Genomic DNA, 15,478 nt, shown 5'->3' with positions numbered 1-15,478 from the left:
CGGAGAAGCACAAGTAGACCTGGTCGGCATGATTGACTCTGCCTCTGGAGCTAAAATTTGCAGATGTTCTGACCTTATTTGTTGCAGAACTGTTTGGAATAAAGTGGGTTAGAGAATGTCCTCTTCACTGCGATGGGTCTGTTAGTACAAGGATTTTGTATGTTGTCAGTACCCAGCTGGCTTTTCAGCATCACATTACAGCTGGCTTCTCAAGTAGTCTGGGCTAACTGTGGGTTTAAGTAAACAAGAAGTTTTGTAATACTCCTTATTTTTGCATTAGCTAAATTAGCTAAACCTGAAGAATACACTTAATTCCCAGAAAGTATCTCCCTTTATAGCACTGGGCTCTGATAAACCTTTCTATGTATGTGAAAGAGCAGCAATAGAGAGTTAAGGTTTAGTTTTCAGGATCTAGACTTTATAGAATGAAAAGCAGTTCTATCTTTACACAGCACAGTACTTCTAGCAGTCTTGAAGATTAATTGTCATTTGGGCTTGTTGAAGCTTAATTGACTTTTCTTCTCACAGATATCCACACTTCTAGAAAGCAGAAATGACCATGACTGCCAACAAGAATGCCAGTGTCAACAGCAGAGCTGGAGGGAGTAAAGTGCCTCAGGACACTCTGGATAGGTAAGTGGTGAACTGCAGGCTTTGTAGATTCTGAGAAAGGTTTGTCTGTGTTTGGAACAAAATCTCCGTTCAAAGGTAAGTGACCTCTATTCTGACAGAGAGAGAGCTTTGCTGGGCTGAGAGAAGTTTTGGTGGGCATTGGAGGAAATGAGGTATGAGAAAAGGTCTGCTTCTGGCATATTTATGTCAAGCTATTGCTGCTCACCATCTAGTTATGATGAAAGTGATTGCAAGGAAGGACCTGTGTGGAAGGCACTGTGTAGGCCTCAGGAGGTTTGAACTAAATTTCTTGGCCATATGACTGCATGTAGGCTTTTCTCCATCGCCAATCTCCAGGTTGTATTTTGTAATGGTTTCTGTCAAATTTTCTCTGCTATATCTGCCTTGACAGACAGTGGGCAGAGACCGCACCCTGTTGCAGGTCAGGCAGCAAGTGTGAAAGGGCTGAAGGTAAAGTACAGGGCTCATCTCTGTTGCTTTGCTTATTTATCCTCCTTTCTGTAGCGTTAAGTCATTTACAAAGTATGCCTTTTATTAGGCATATTATGCTGTGTTAAAGCTCAGCAGAAATGGACTTGATATCCCTGTATGCTTCCCAGTTTGTTAGTTTGCGTATTTGGCATCTCTTACAACAAAACAGTAAAAACATAAAATAAAGAGGGGAGGGAGGGCATTTAGAGGAATTTCTAGAGATATTTTCATATGTGGATATTAAAACCAGATCCCTAATGATATCTGGAATTCTCAAGTTGTTTGTCATCCTTCCATCAGTGCAGACAGATTGGTGCTGGGAACTTGGGTCTAGACTTTAGCAAACTTTGGACCTGCTCTTTTGTTTTAAAATATTTTCCATTCTGAATAGCTTAGAAAGTACTGTGGGATACTAAGTTATTGGATAATAACTGTCAAGTTAACTGTTTTTCTTTATCATCACCATCTGTTTTGATTAGAATTTGTCAGGGAAAGATTTTTGAAGTACAAGTATGGACCTGAACCTAAGAAAAATCTTTGAACTTCACTTGCATGACAATTGAGGAGATGAATAGGTTGTCATGCACCAGTTCTCCATCCATTATTTTTGCCTTATGTAATCTTCACCTGTCTTTGTGAAACCATGTAAGAGGATGTTATTTGAGTCAACCATGAGGATTCTTCGTTTTTGTCAGACTGTAAATCAGCCGAGTAAGTGCTGGCATAATAAAAGTTTAAGGCTTGCAGGATTTATTGCAAACACGTTCAAAGATCCACCTAAACTGAACAGTCATTGTCTCTGTATTGGATTTGACTGGAGATTTGGAAATCTGCAAATGTGCTTTCTCTATAATTTGTGGGAGTTGGTTTTCAGCAAGTGCTGATACTGGCATAACACAGGTGTGTTAGTCTCCTGGTGGCTAAGACATCTTTTTAGTGTTATTTTCTTGTCAGTCCTAGTTTTGGTGGGGTTTATTGTTGCAAGATGCAAGGTGTGTTTCAGTGATATAGGGTCATGATCTCATTTCAACCTTTTGTGATTCCTTATTGGTCAGATGTAAAGGTCAGTAAAGTCTGTAGAAGTCTTTCTAATTATTTGGGCTGTGAATCAGACCCTCCATAGATCATGGATTTAAATTTTAATCATAAAAGTCTTCAGTGAAAAGGAGGTGCCTACAAGTGAAAATCTATAGCACTGCATGCTTTGCAAGCATCAAGATTCTTGCAGTAACGAAGATTCCTTTGGTCATCACTGGAGTGTGGATCCACTGGCATAAGGCACCACAGCCTTTTTCCACCAGAGTTGTGCTAACGGCAGCTCTGGAAATGAGGGATAGACAGAGAGCTGAGTGAAGACATTATTTGGGAGAATGACTGTGAATCTCACCTGAGAAACTGGTTGTGGGATTCACAGGTTTCTGCTGTGAGAACGGGAGGCAAAAACCTTTGGATCTGAAGAAAGTGAAGTGATTTAAATAAACATACACACTAATATATTCTTTCTGAATTTCATTCACCACTTGTTACAAATGAATGTTTTTGCATGTCTTAGGTGAGACAAAATTGACCGTGCACTGAATAGGAAAATTTGTAGTAGGTGAAAAGGGTGGTCAAAGGTATTGGAACATTTTCACTAAAAGGCAAGAACAGATTGACTGTGACTCTTTATCCTGCAAAGGAACGGAGTGGAGGGGAACAAGGGGTAATAAAGGTTGCTGAAATTATCTCTGGCTAATACGCCATCTCTTAACTTGGCAAATCAAGGCGTTTTTTATACACTTAACTTGAGTCTTCTTGCCTGCTGTAGTATACTACTAGACAGGAACTAAACAAAGGCAGGAAGTGTTTGTTTTTAGAGGAGCCCATAGATTTACAGTTTTTTATCTGAGGATATTGCATGAGGCATAAATAATTTTAGAATTTGGACATACAGTCTTCTTCCAATGTATTTGTGACTAGGTGGTAGAATTTCCCTTTACCTCCAACATTTTCTGTGGTACAGGCTGTGCCTGACCTATGAGTCCCACCTTGCAAGCTGAATGCAAAGCTGGAAATAGTAGACCTGCGCTCCTGCCAAGTGGCGTTGCCCTGATACAGGCAGTTTTGGAGTGAGCAATAGAATAAATATTTTAAGACACATTTTTACTATAGGATAGGATTTTAAAACAAATTATCTGCTGTAAGCACAGAATATACCCCTGCAAGCAGGGTTACTTAGACATTGATTTGACGTACTTTCTGGATGAATAGCTTCTGGCTAAATTTCTGTTAAACTGGAAAAAAAATTATACACATTAATATGTATTTTTTGTAAACAGAATACTTAATATAGACAAAATGAAGATATTTTGATTAATTAAGCAATACATGCACTTTATAAGATATCTCAGGATAATGTCATTACAGTTATTCTTAATTTCTTGAAAAGCAAGGTTATTGTATTCTAATTTCTGACAGAACAGTACAAAGCCTATCCCATGTAAAGCACATTTAAAAAAAAAGTGTGCATATGAGTTTCACAAATCAAGATTTAGGAGTGAGCTTTTGAAAGCTTAAGCACATTTGTATACCATGAAAATCGAGTTTGCTGCAAGTAACCATCTTACTAGCAAGGTGTCTTTAGTAGTATATATAGTGGGACTGCCATAAAGAGCTAGAACAAATGTATTTTTAATTTAATGTCACTGGGCTTGACTTGGGAAGGCAGCCAAAGCAGAAACCAATCCTGGTTCCAGTTGCACAAAAAGGACTATGTAGCTGTTCATCTGAGGAAAACTACGTCACCCAAATCATGTGAGTTTTGGCATGGACTGGACTTTGTGATGTGATCTCTTGTCTCTCTACCCAATCTGCACTGGAAAGGTGTTGTCCTCACTGAATTGGAGAATGTTATCCAGCTGAGCAATCATGATTTAATGACACAATAAACTGAGGGTGCTGATGCCAGTGGGTAGTATAGGAAGGCATCAGAAATTTGTGCTAGCAAAAGGTTGCATCTGCAAATTGCCGTGAGCACAAAGTTGCGAGTTGTTAAGTTCCTAATCTAATAACATTCATAAAACTTCACCTTTCTAAGTACTCTTAGCTGGATCTTTTGATCAAATATACTCTTGCTTGATTAAAACTTAAATCTGATCTCTGACTTGCATCTCTCTCCTTCTCTGGGAAGAACTGAGCTGGGTTCCCACAAAGCTCTAAAAATGGGCTTTGGCTTTTATCTCTCAGCAGTGTGTGAGGCCATTCCTGCTGTCACTGAGAGTTTATCAGCCCAGTTAGTCTAACATGCACTGAGAGGTGTTTACACTGGCTTTGTGGTTCAGACCTTCTTCAGAATTTAGGTTAATGGGACAGAATTCTAATTGGCAGGAGCTAGTTTATCCCCAGTAAAGGCAATGGAGATACACCACACAAGCCATATGACTAACTGGATTATTGTAACACTAAAGGTACCTAAGGAGTGTTTTGGCTGAATTGTTCATAATTCTTTAAAAATCAAAGAAAATACTGACTTAATTTCCTGACCAAGTGAGCCCATGGGGGTAGTGTTATGTCCAGCTTTATCATGAGTCTGGGATTATTCCCTGTTCTTATTCATAGGTAAAATCACTGTTGGAAATTCAGACTCAGGCTGATGCATTTGCTTGCTGCCAGCTGAACCAGAGGCCAGATCTGGACCTGCTTCCCTGTGGCCTCGGCTTCTGCGAGCCATCATCAGCCACGTAGAGGGGAGGCCAGATGCTCTTCTTTTGGAGCAACAGATCTTTGCAAGCTCCGTGCTTGCTTCTTTCTTTGGGGTGTTAGAGATGGCTGCCAGAGGTGTAAGACTGTGGAGGACTGACTCGCACTGGTGCCAGAGCCATCAGAGCCCTGGAGCAGCATTCTTGTCTTATACTTCCAGTATCCACCCTGCTTCTTTTGTTTGGGAATCTGGTAAATAATCACTGCATTTGCGTAAGCAAACAAAGCCTCTCTTGTTTCTTTTAACAGCAGCAGTCTTGATATTTGAGTATGACAGAACACAGCAAAGCTAGGCTGCGTAGGAGAAGTATTGCTTGGGTTGGTAACTTAGGAGGAGTATTGTTTAGGGTTGGATACCTGTCCCCATGATGCACCTATGTCCATGCTCAGCTACTTCATGTGTATGTCAAAGTCTTGCACTTTATTACTGGGTTTCTGTGATGAAGGCATAAGCAATAAGAGCTTTAAGAAAAATCTTAGTTAAAGGAAGACTTCATGTCTGTTTCAGCCTTAAAAAACTCAGATGTACAATTGCTTCCAATATCGGTCCTAGTCAAGCCAAATTAATTAAGTTTTACAGCAAATAGATTATTTATTTTTAAGTAAAATTAATTCGTGGTCCATGTTAATAAACCTGACTGAAATACTTTGTTTCCTTTGAAGACAGGATTGTGTGGTTGTGGCCTGGGCAGAGGGCTAGAAATATTTTGCCTTAGGAATTGAGACCTCGAGAATTCTTAAATAAAAGAACATGCAGATATATCCAGTGTTGGGGTTAAGCATTGCTGCGCTGCTGTCAGAGTTGGAGTGTGGGTAGCAGAGGCAGTTGTTCACTCTGCTGGCTTGTTCTGGGAGTGCTCTATTCTCTTCCCTTTTCACAGTAAATTTTTCATTTCAAAGGCAACCTTGTGTCAGGAGAAAAGTCTGTCTGTATAGGGAGAACTGTTATCTTCAGAGAGGCAATGCCATGCAGTACTTTTCTCTCATTTAGAGAGATCAGTTCATGGTTGCAACTGTAGTGCCTTTTGCTTGCTGTTACCTGATATGTAACAATATGATTTTAATTTAATGAATAAAATTTCAGTTTTTCTGCTATTGTAACTCCCCATCCCTAATAAAATTAAAAAACACAAAACAGTGCCTTTCAGCTCTGTGTTAAACTGTAGGCACTGCCCAAATTTATTGTTTGGTCATTCATCCAGATGCAGTACAGTCTGCTTGCACTGACAAATTAATTATCTCATGACTAATGCAAAAGAGCTGTGTTCAAGTCTGGGGCTGGATGCCTCAGGGGGCAGATAAGGCAGGCTGACGAAGAGCAGCTCCCTTGCCATTACCATGACAGAGCGTGGTGAGGCGATAACTCTGCATCCACCATGATGGAGCCCTGAACCTGCTTTAAGAAAAATATTACTGGAATAGTAAGACAAACAATTTTTTTTTGTATTTATGTATTTCATGTAAATATAAAGACTATGATATTTATTACATGTCCTGAGTTTTGTGAATGGAGACCATTGTGAAGAAAGCAATCAAAGGATGCACTTCAGCTCCCTGTGTTGGTCTTACAATTTTCCCACTAATAATTATGTGTGGCTGCCATTGTCTTAGCACAATTATGATAAAGTATTTTCTCATCTCTTACTCTTTCTTTGCTAAGTATGTGGACAGTGTTGCTGTGAGTGATAGAAAAGCTGCTTCTTTCCCTTCTGTGGATGGCTGCATTTCTATTACAGGTGAAATGTGCTCTCTGCCTGAGCTCTGCAGTTAATTGCGTGGTTTAAAGGAGTCTTCATAAAACATTAATTATAGCTATACTACCCTTCACACTTGGATAAAATGTTCTGTGTGGATGATGTTCCCATCCATGCTTAATAGAAAGTGTAGTGGGATGTCTGGATGCCAAATCAATTTGTGTTATAATGATATGCAATGGGAAAAAATGCTGGTGTGTTTGCTGCTGCCTCAACCACGTGCTGAAATGCTCACCAAAAAAACCAACCAAGGGTGTTGTGTCTCAGTGAAAACCTTTCTTTAGAGGAGACATACAGGTGTAGATGCAGAGAACAGTGACAGAGAAGGCAACGGGTTTAGAAATGGTTGATGATTTTGTACAACTTCAGGGAGATTTGTGTATGGTGTAGTAGGTTAGCGGTTGCTGTTTCATGCATATTTGGATGTACAAGTTCTTGTTTTCAAGGGACTCTGGTGTGGGAGGAGCGAGACCAGCTTGGAAAGGAGAGTAAGCAATGTATGCCTAAAGCATGGACCCAAGTCTTCACTTTGTACATTTAAAAATAAAAGCTTCTTTTACTCCATCAGTTGTGGGGTAGCCTGGGCTAAAACAGATCCCAGTTTTCCCAGTCAGAGCAGCCCTCGGGGACTTTGTTAGAGCACAAAGAGGACAGTGGTGTGAGTTCAACTAATGTGCTCTGGATGTATCCCTGCCTCTCCCTGCTGGGCAGCAGATCAGGCAGGGCCAGGACTGTTTGCCTCTGGTGTGGGAGAGCTCCTGGCAGCTGAGTGTGGCTTAAGACAGTGAGGTGCTCCACACTGAACTGCTGAGATGTATTTTCCTGCCAAAAAGATTTGCCTACTGCTCAGAAATACTGATGAGAATCTTTTAAGCTCTTTATGAATTTGTGAAACAAACCCCATAGAAAATGTTTGCTACTTTAAAAAATAATCAAGTTTTCATATTTTGACATTGAGTTTGAGAATAGGAAGAATAGTGGTTCAATAAAATTCTGCTAAGAGTAAGCAATATGTGAAGTTATTGGAGCCATGATGAAACACTGCTGCTTTTTTTTTTTTTTTTCTTTTCTTTTCTTAAATGATTGAAGTTTAGAAAACAAAACAAATAAACTTTAGCCAAACAACTGCGGAAACTGAATAACTGATGTGAAGTCTATTAGGAAGCATTGTACTCCTTTAAAAGCCAAAACAGCTTGAACTGTGCAGCTGACAAATTTTCATCAGGTCTGTTCCCAGCAGCGCAAAGTTACATTTGGTTCAGAAAGGAATAAAAGCTATTATTTACCCTGTGAGGTTGGAGGTGCGTTTGGAACACAAAGCTTTTGCAGCTCAACTCTGAACTGGGCCATGGGAGGTGGGAGGGCACCTACTGTAATCAGGAATAGAAACATCAGCAGTGGTAACAAGTCAAAGCAGTGATTTGAATGACCCTGAAACTGGGAAGAGTTTGAATACAGGCTTTGACTTTATTGCTGTCCTTCATCTGGGTAAGCGGCATTGGTGGGGTGCAGATTTTTGATGCTCTGAGGCATGATGTTCCCCTCCCTCGCCCTGCTCAGCAGTGAGCTCAGGGATGTGGATCAGAGGGCATATGTTTGAAATCTCTTCAGCAGGGTTACAGAAATACTGTTGTAAGCACAGTGGTCTAGAGGTGTAAGAGAAAAATGGTTTGTAAGAAGAGCTTCTAATTAGGTAAGAGATAGAATTGAAAAAATGGGCCTACTTCTGGATACATTCTTTGGGCTTCCTCAAACAATTGGTGCAGGGGATTTTGCTATTCCATTTCTATTGTTGGCTATTTTGTTTCACTTTAACTTTAGATGTCCATTCAGGAAGAAGCATTACTTTATGTGCACTTGTCAGTTAAACAAGTCACTTTTTCTTAGGTGGAAGTTGTGTTAATATGTCTCTCCCATTTGCACAGGTTTTTAAGAAAAAACAACACCAAAAATTTTGATTGCATTTTGCTTCATGCAGCTTCAGATCAAGTTTGCCTTATTATTACTTGGAGGCTGCAGGAAAGTTCCCTGGCATATTACTTCCCATTGTAATTTAATTCTTATAGCACTTTGAATGCTTTACGCTTTTATATGCAGCAAGTCATATATCATCATTAAAACCGACTTTTCTATTAAGGTTTATATTTGCTAAGAACACTGGAAAGTAACTAAAAAATGAAAAGTAAGAAGTCTTAAAAAGCAGAGAGTTGTAGTTGACAGGTTAGACTTAAAAGTGACATTTTTAATGCATCTGTGTTCTGTTCCAGTACAAAGACTACTTAGACTGCCACTGTATTTGTTGTTTAATAGCTGAATTTCATTAGTGCACTCAGTAGTACTAAGACGTGAACTAAACTGTTACATATTTTTGCAGCATATTACTAAAATGGCATGGTTTTGGAAATGTTTCTGATATCTTTCTAGTGCTTTTACTGCACTGAAATGTAGTGAATAAAAACAACGAGCAAGATAATTGCTAAAACACTTATGAGAGTCCCCATCAATGCAGTATCAGAAAATCAGAGCAGGAGTCTTATGTGAATTTGTTTTTCAGGTGGTGATAAGAAATGAGACAGAAGTCTGCAGGGGATATAGCATAGAAGTCATGTGCAAAACATTTTTATGTTGTAATGCCAATATTTCAATTTTTCTGGAGGAAGTTGTTCTTAGGAATGAAAATCTATTGCCTTCTGGACCAGGAAGATGCTGACAAGCTCACTGAAAAGACCAAGAAAGATAGAAGTCATGAGCGTTACTAATGATGTTTCATGTACTGTGAATATCTGTCTATTAGAAGCTGGTCTAAGACCCCCATCTCTTTACACTTGAGCTGCTGAAAAGCTGTCAGTATGGGAGAACAATTTCAGTTCTGTGCCCTAATCAGTCTGGATTTGAATCAGTGGTTTAGAAATGAAAGAGTCTGTGTTCTCTTACCAGTTTCCTGCACTGTTTAGTTATCCTAAAATGATATTTTTCCACTTGAGCAGAACAGAAAATTAAAAGAAGACACAGCAGAATTTGTGTAGAGTAAGATTGAAAGGAAGATCTGAACAAAATGAAATAAATATAAGTAAAAGAATTATTGTGCATTTCTTCTCTGATTGGAAACAAACCAGTTTGTCCAGAAAGCCAAAGCAAGAAGTGCATTGACATAGCATTCTCACAGTCTTTTCACAGTCTTTATTCTTTAAATAGAATAATGACTATTCACAAGGTAATATTGTGTACAGAAACTGGGAGTTAGCCAAGTGCTTGATTTAGTCTCCACACTGAGTGTCACCCTTATATTGACACTTGAGGAACATTAACAGCAAATGGCCTTTAAGCAAATGAATCTGTAAGCATTTTCCTGCAAACAGGAAAATAGGACCTAATGGAAATACACAAGTGCTGTGCATATTACTACAATACATATATGCAAAAATGCCCATAGTGCCTAGGAGACTTTGAGCAAGAGAATGCGTCAGCGAGATGTCTGAAGCAGAGCCCTCTGTAGGAGAGCAACACATCTTCATTATTGTAGTGTCACTATCAGCACAGAGCCAAGGACTGGCAAAAGTGTGTCTGTAGACTTTAGTTATGCATGGGACTTTTAGGTCATCCATCTTTATCTTTTGTGTTAGATGTGGCTTTTTCAAAACTTTTGTCACGATTCACGTCATGCACTCTGAGATTATTTCCATTTTCATAGAATGGTTTCGGTTGGAAATGACCTTAAAAATCATCGAGTTCCAATGCGCCCTGCCATGGGCAGGGACACCTCCTACTAGAGCAGGTTGCTCAAAGCCCCATCCAGCCTGGTCTTAAACACTTCTAGGGATGGGGCAGCCACAACTTCTCTGGGCAACCTGTTCCAGTGTCTCACCACCCTCATAGTGAAAAATTTCTTCTGATATCTAATCTAAATCTACCTTCTTCCGGTTTGAAGCCATCACCCTTGTCCTGTTACTACCCTTGTAAAAAGTCCCTCTCCAGCTTTCTTGTAGGCTCCCTTCAGATACTGGAAAACTGCTATAAGGTCTTACCAGAGCCTTCTCTTCTCAAGGCTGAACAATGCCAACTCTCTCAGCCTGTCTTCACAGCAGAGGTGCTCCAGCCCTCTGATCATCTTTGTGGCCCTCCTTTGGACTCACTCCAGTAGGTCCACATCCTTCTTGTGCTGAGGACTCCAGAGTTGGATGCAGTACTCCAGGTGGGCTCTCACCAGAGGGGAGTAGAGAAGCAGAATCACCTCACTCAACCTGCTGGCCACGCTGCTTTTGATGCAGCTGTATGGCTGTGCAGCAGCTGAGGCCATAAGAGGATCTGTTGGTACAGATAATTGAACAATGCCCAGTAATCAAACTGCTCTCACATGAAACCTCTACCCCCTTGATTTGCTGCTGATTTGGAAAATCACTTTATGTCAACATAGGCAAATAGGGGAGATGGCAGATAGCCTGTGTCTGTTTGATACTGTTGGCAGAGACCTGAAAGCATTTTAATGTGGATTTTTAACCTCTCCCTTTCCTGTCAAACAGTACTGTCACCTATGTGGACTTGAAGATACGTGTCGAGTCTGTCAGGCTTGTTCACTGTCTCTGGGTTCGTGTGCTTTGGTACCTGATACAACTCCTTTGAGTTTGTTAGCAACAGGCAGCTGGATTGCCTCTGTTCAGAGGTTCAGGAATGAATTATAAACTGTTGCTTCCTGCAACTTTAAAATAAATACCTAAACAAACCAATATTTTTGCTAAGTCATGGGCAACCAGGAGGAAACTTTTGGCTTGCCAGATTGCTCACACACCTGTCCCTTCAAAGTCAGCATGTCTGATTGCAGAGAAAGGCTTTGCTACTGTTAGTTTTGTTAAACATTAATGCCAGTTTCCTCCCATTAAGCATACAAAGGGACAGAGGTTTGACAAAACGCACTTGGACCGTGTTGCTTTACAAGTGAAGCAGGCAGCGTTCAGGAAGCACAGAGGCTACAGCAGGACACGAGGGGCTGAGAACGGAATTCCTTTGTCTCCATTCTGCATCTTTACAGGTGGGAAAAGCTTCTTGAGTAATTCTGGGATCGGTAGGCTGAAACAACCGCAGTGATGGATAGTTGTCACCAGCTTTCTGCTTATTAAAGATAGTGATAGTAGTAGCTTTAATTTCTAGAGTATGCAGCTCTGGCATAGGACAAGGGACTTCGCGGGACTAAAACTTGTTTTTTAAGCCCCTCTATTCCCCTTCTCCCCCTACTTCTCTTGCTCTCAGACAGAACCTTATTTCTCTGCCTGGCTAAATGCTTGTTTCTTGTCTAGTCTGAGATCCCATTTTTCCCTCTTTAATTCTTGAAGGTGATTTTTAAGTTATGCAGTATTCATACCCATGCATTCTGCCACTGCTGTCTTTTGCCCCTGATATGCCCCTGGATTATAGTGTGTATGAGGAATGACACCCTTTTTGCTGGCATACTTGGGGTGCATACTTTGGCCATGCTAAGCTAAATTTGGGTTTATTTTACAGAAAGCGTTAGTCCATTAGGGAGAGGCCATACTTATTTATATCTAGGCTGAATATGGCTTACAATGACTATGCTTTTCTAAATGCTGACCAACTGCTGAGATGGAAAACCCAGCCTTAAATGCAGTGTTGCTGGCACACTTTTGTGTGTTGTATTGGTTTTGATGCCTGGTTTCAGGTTGATTTTTTTTCTTTTTAATATGTTTTCTAAGAAACTTACTGTCTGGGATATGAGAAAGCTTGAGTTTTTTCTCCACTGAATAAATAGCAGAAGTCTTATGGGTTTGTGCTTTTCAAGAAAAAATCAGCATTGTGGGCCAAACTCTGCGGGTCTCTGAGGGATGTAACTTAGGGTCAGAATCTGGACTTCAATTTGTTGCTTCAAATATTCATTAGTTGAGATCTCATGGGTTGCTGCAAGGAGTTTGTTATTAGTTTTTGTAGTCTTTAGAGAGCAAATATTTTCACAGCTGATGAGCTTATAAACGTTGCTAGTTGCTTTTTCTTGTTGCCTTATACACAGATGTTGGTATTGCCTCATTTGCTCCATAACTTTTTCATTTTCTTGATGCTTTGCATGATGCTATCTATGTATTTTCCTGTAGCGACATGAGGTTTATTTTTGGCTCTGTCCTGAAAGGAAAGGATGAGTGATAGAAGGAATGCCTACTTGCTTTTAGTTGCTCTAAGTTAAAATTTAGTTGCCCTAAATTAAGTAAATCTTGCAGCTCCTTATTACTGTGCAGCATTCCTGTTGCACATCAGTGGTAGCAAAACATTTTCATCTTTAGGGTTATAAGACATGCAAATTTTCTCATAAGATATGAAAAGTAAAAATGCATTGGCCAGCGCCTTATAAAACCTAATGGGCCAACAGAAGAGCATAAAACTAAACCTACAGTTTTATAAGAAGCCTAAGTCTTGTGGGAATAATGTTTATAAAGGATGTATAAACCCCCCAGATATTATCCTGATTCCAAATTTAGGCTTGAGATCCCACAGCTCTTGTAGGGGTAGTGATGAAATGTGGTCTGGGAGGCTCATTTCAGCTGGGTGAGTAATATACACGTTTATGTTACCCTTGATTGTGGTGAAGAAAGTGATGGGGAGTGTCTTTCCCTGACTTAACTCTGCTCCTGTTGACAGTTACGGTCAGTAAAAAGCAGAGAGAAGCCAATGTCTGAATCTTTTGGAAAGTTTCCTTTAGATCATGTTTTTGAATTTTGGTGTGTGCAGTACTTGAGCACACGCTGGTTGCTCTTTTGTTAATATTCAGTGAAACTGAATATAGGCCAGATGTAGCCTTTTGCAAAGTTAAATTTGGCCTTGTCTGGACTCTTAGGTAAATAATTATGATAGCAACAAACATTGAAAGTCATAGCTTGGGTTTTTTTTTTTTTTAAAAATTTTTCTTTTATTTTCCTTTTTCAGTTTATAGATGTCCACCCACAGATTGGGGAATAAATCAAAGATCAAAGATTTTCTCAAAGCCATGTTCAGCTAAAAAAACCTTTCAACAACTCTTGGCTGGCAAAGCCTTTTATATGACACTAGGTTGTGTATATGCCCAAAGTATTTCCTTATTTTCCTGGCTTGTTTAGCTAAACAAAGTAGAATGAAGCATACAGTAACTGGTCAGATATAGTAAACTAATTTAATTTTCAGTGCAAATGTTACTTAGACTGAAACTTTGTTTTTCATAAGTGTGCATTCGTGCCAGGTAAATGCCTTAAATCCTCCTATAACAAGGAGTTTCGCATTGGTTTACATCTTTAGCAACTTCTCTTTAGTAACTCTTGATTTGTGCTCACATGAACCAGAAGAAAATCAAACCCTAATTCAGAGATATTTAAAGAAAGTGAATGAAAAAGGGCCATCAGTGAAGCTGGAAGAAAATTCCCTCTTAAATTCAAGCAAAATATTAAATTTCTTCTTAATCTGTACAAATCTATGCACACTGTAATGTGTACCAAGGGTCATGTTTGTCTGTCATAGCTGGAATTTACTTTGCATTCCATAAGGTCAGAGCTGCTAAAGAAAATTATGATGGTAAGAGAGGCCAGGGTTGTAAACCTTCACATCTTTCATCCTTCAGAAGCAGGATGCAGCCTCCAAAGATGGGACACATTGTATGCTCAACGAACATGTACAGGGGAAACTTTTAATGTGTATTTTATGTTATTTCACCTGTAGTTATGCTCCTTTGCTTCTCTCACCATAGTATCCGTAAAACATAGAATGTATCTGTGAATGTCAGGCGGTGCAGCTGTGGTCTGTTGTATAGGTTTGGATGGGTTCTATAAAATGATATAAGTGATGTCAGCTCTCAACTTACAGGTCAGTATAAGTCATGTCAGGCAGTGGCACCTTCTGAAATGCTCTTTGTACACTCAGTCTGTCCTGATACCAAAACTGTGCTGCAAGTCTGTACTAGCTGTTTCTTCTGAACATATGAAGTATTACATTGAGCATGTATTTCTGGTATTTGAGAAAGCAGGAAGCATCTGTGTGTTTCCTTCCCTCTCTCTTGCTCCTGCACCTCCACAAGTCATATTTCAGTTATCAACAGTTCTTCTCTTTTCTGCTTTTTCAGATGCTGAAAAAAAAATCCTAGTTATTACTAGTGCTCCTCTTTACAAACTCTTATGAATGTTGGACTTGTTCTTAAAAGAAAAAAAAAGTGTCGTTTTTTTTAAGAAAACTGTTTTGGCCATCTTCAAGGGTCACAATGAATATCAACATATGGGTGAGAGACAGGTAACTGTCGGGGTGCCATCACATAATGAAGTGACTGGGAACTTCGCAGAGGGAGGAAATATCCTGTATTATGCTGGAAAAATAATCCAAGTTTTAGGCACAGAGATCTTTGGAGATCTAGGCAGTTGGAAGTCCACTCTTCTAAGGGACAAAGGAGAGAAGCTTAGAAAATTAAGCTAAAGATGAAGAACAAGGACACAATTCTCCAGTCTTATTACTAAAAAGAAATTTTGTATTTATTCTGAAAGCAACTTCTCTGAGTAGATGAGGTTGAGAATGGTTGTTAAAAATGGCATGGAGCCTTGAATTCCCATTCTTTTTCTTTCCCTATTAGATGTTTATTCGTAGGTCCTTTTGGTGGGATTTTGTGTGACCTAGAAGTTGATTTATGCGTAAAGCAGGGAAAGGAGGCTTGGCTCTGGATTAGTATGCAGCAAGGACTCATGACTTTTTGGCTTCCAGTTCAGTTCTTTTCCCTTTGGGAACAGAGTATTTCAGTAAAGTATACAGTGACCTCGTAAGGTTTTCTGACTTGTCAGAGCAGAAAAGGGATAAACCTATTTTACAACAGCTTTTCCAAACCAGAATTCCAGACTTGGAGGTCACCAAACCCAGAATGGCATCAGACATGT

The 15,478-nt window shown here is 39.7% G+C and overlaps 1 protein-coding gene across 1 annotated transcript in view; it reads left to right on the top strand.

Annotated features, from left to right (window-relative positions):
* The first annotated feature begins 553 nt into the window (after positions 1–553).
* Positions 554–15,478, top strand: part of DENND2B (DENN domain containing 2B) — a 99,229-nt gene continuing 84,304 nt past the window's right edge. Inside the window, 1 exon segment of the mRNA XM_074149917.1 lies at positions 554–633. Coding sequence (XP_074006018.1) covers positions 554–633 — 80 coding nt within the window.

Source organism: Numenius arquata, chromosome 6 (assembly GCF_964106895.1).
Source record: "Numenius arquata chromosome 6, bNumArq3.hap1.1, whole genome shotgun sequence".
Taxonomy (NCBI): Eukaryota; Metazoa; Chordata; class Aves; order Charadriiformes; family Scolopacidae; genus Numenius; species Numenius arquata.
Note: the sequence above shows the minus strand (reverse complement) of the source record. Positions and strands in the feature narration are given on the sequence as shown.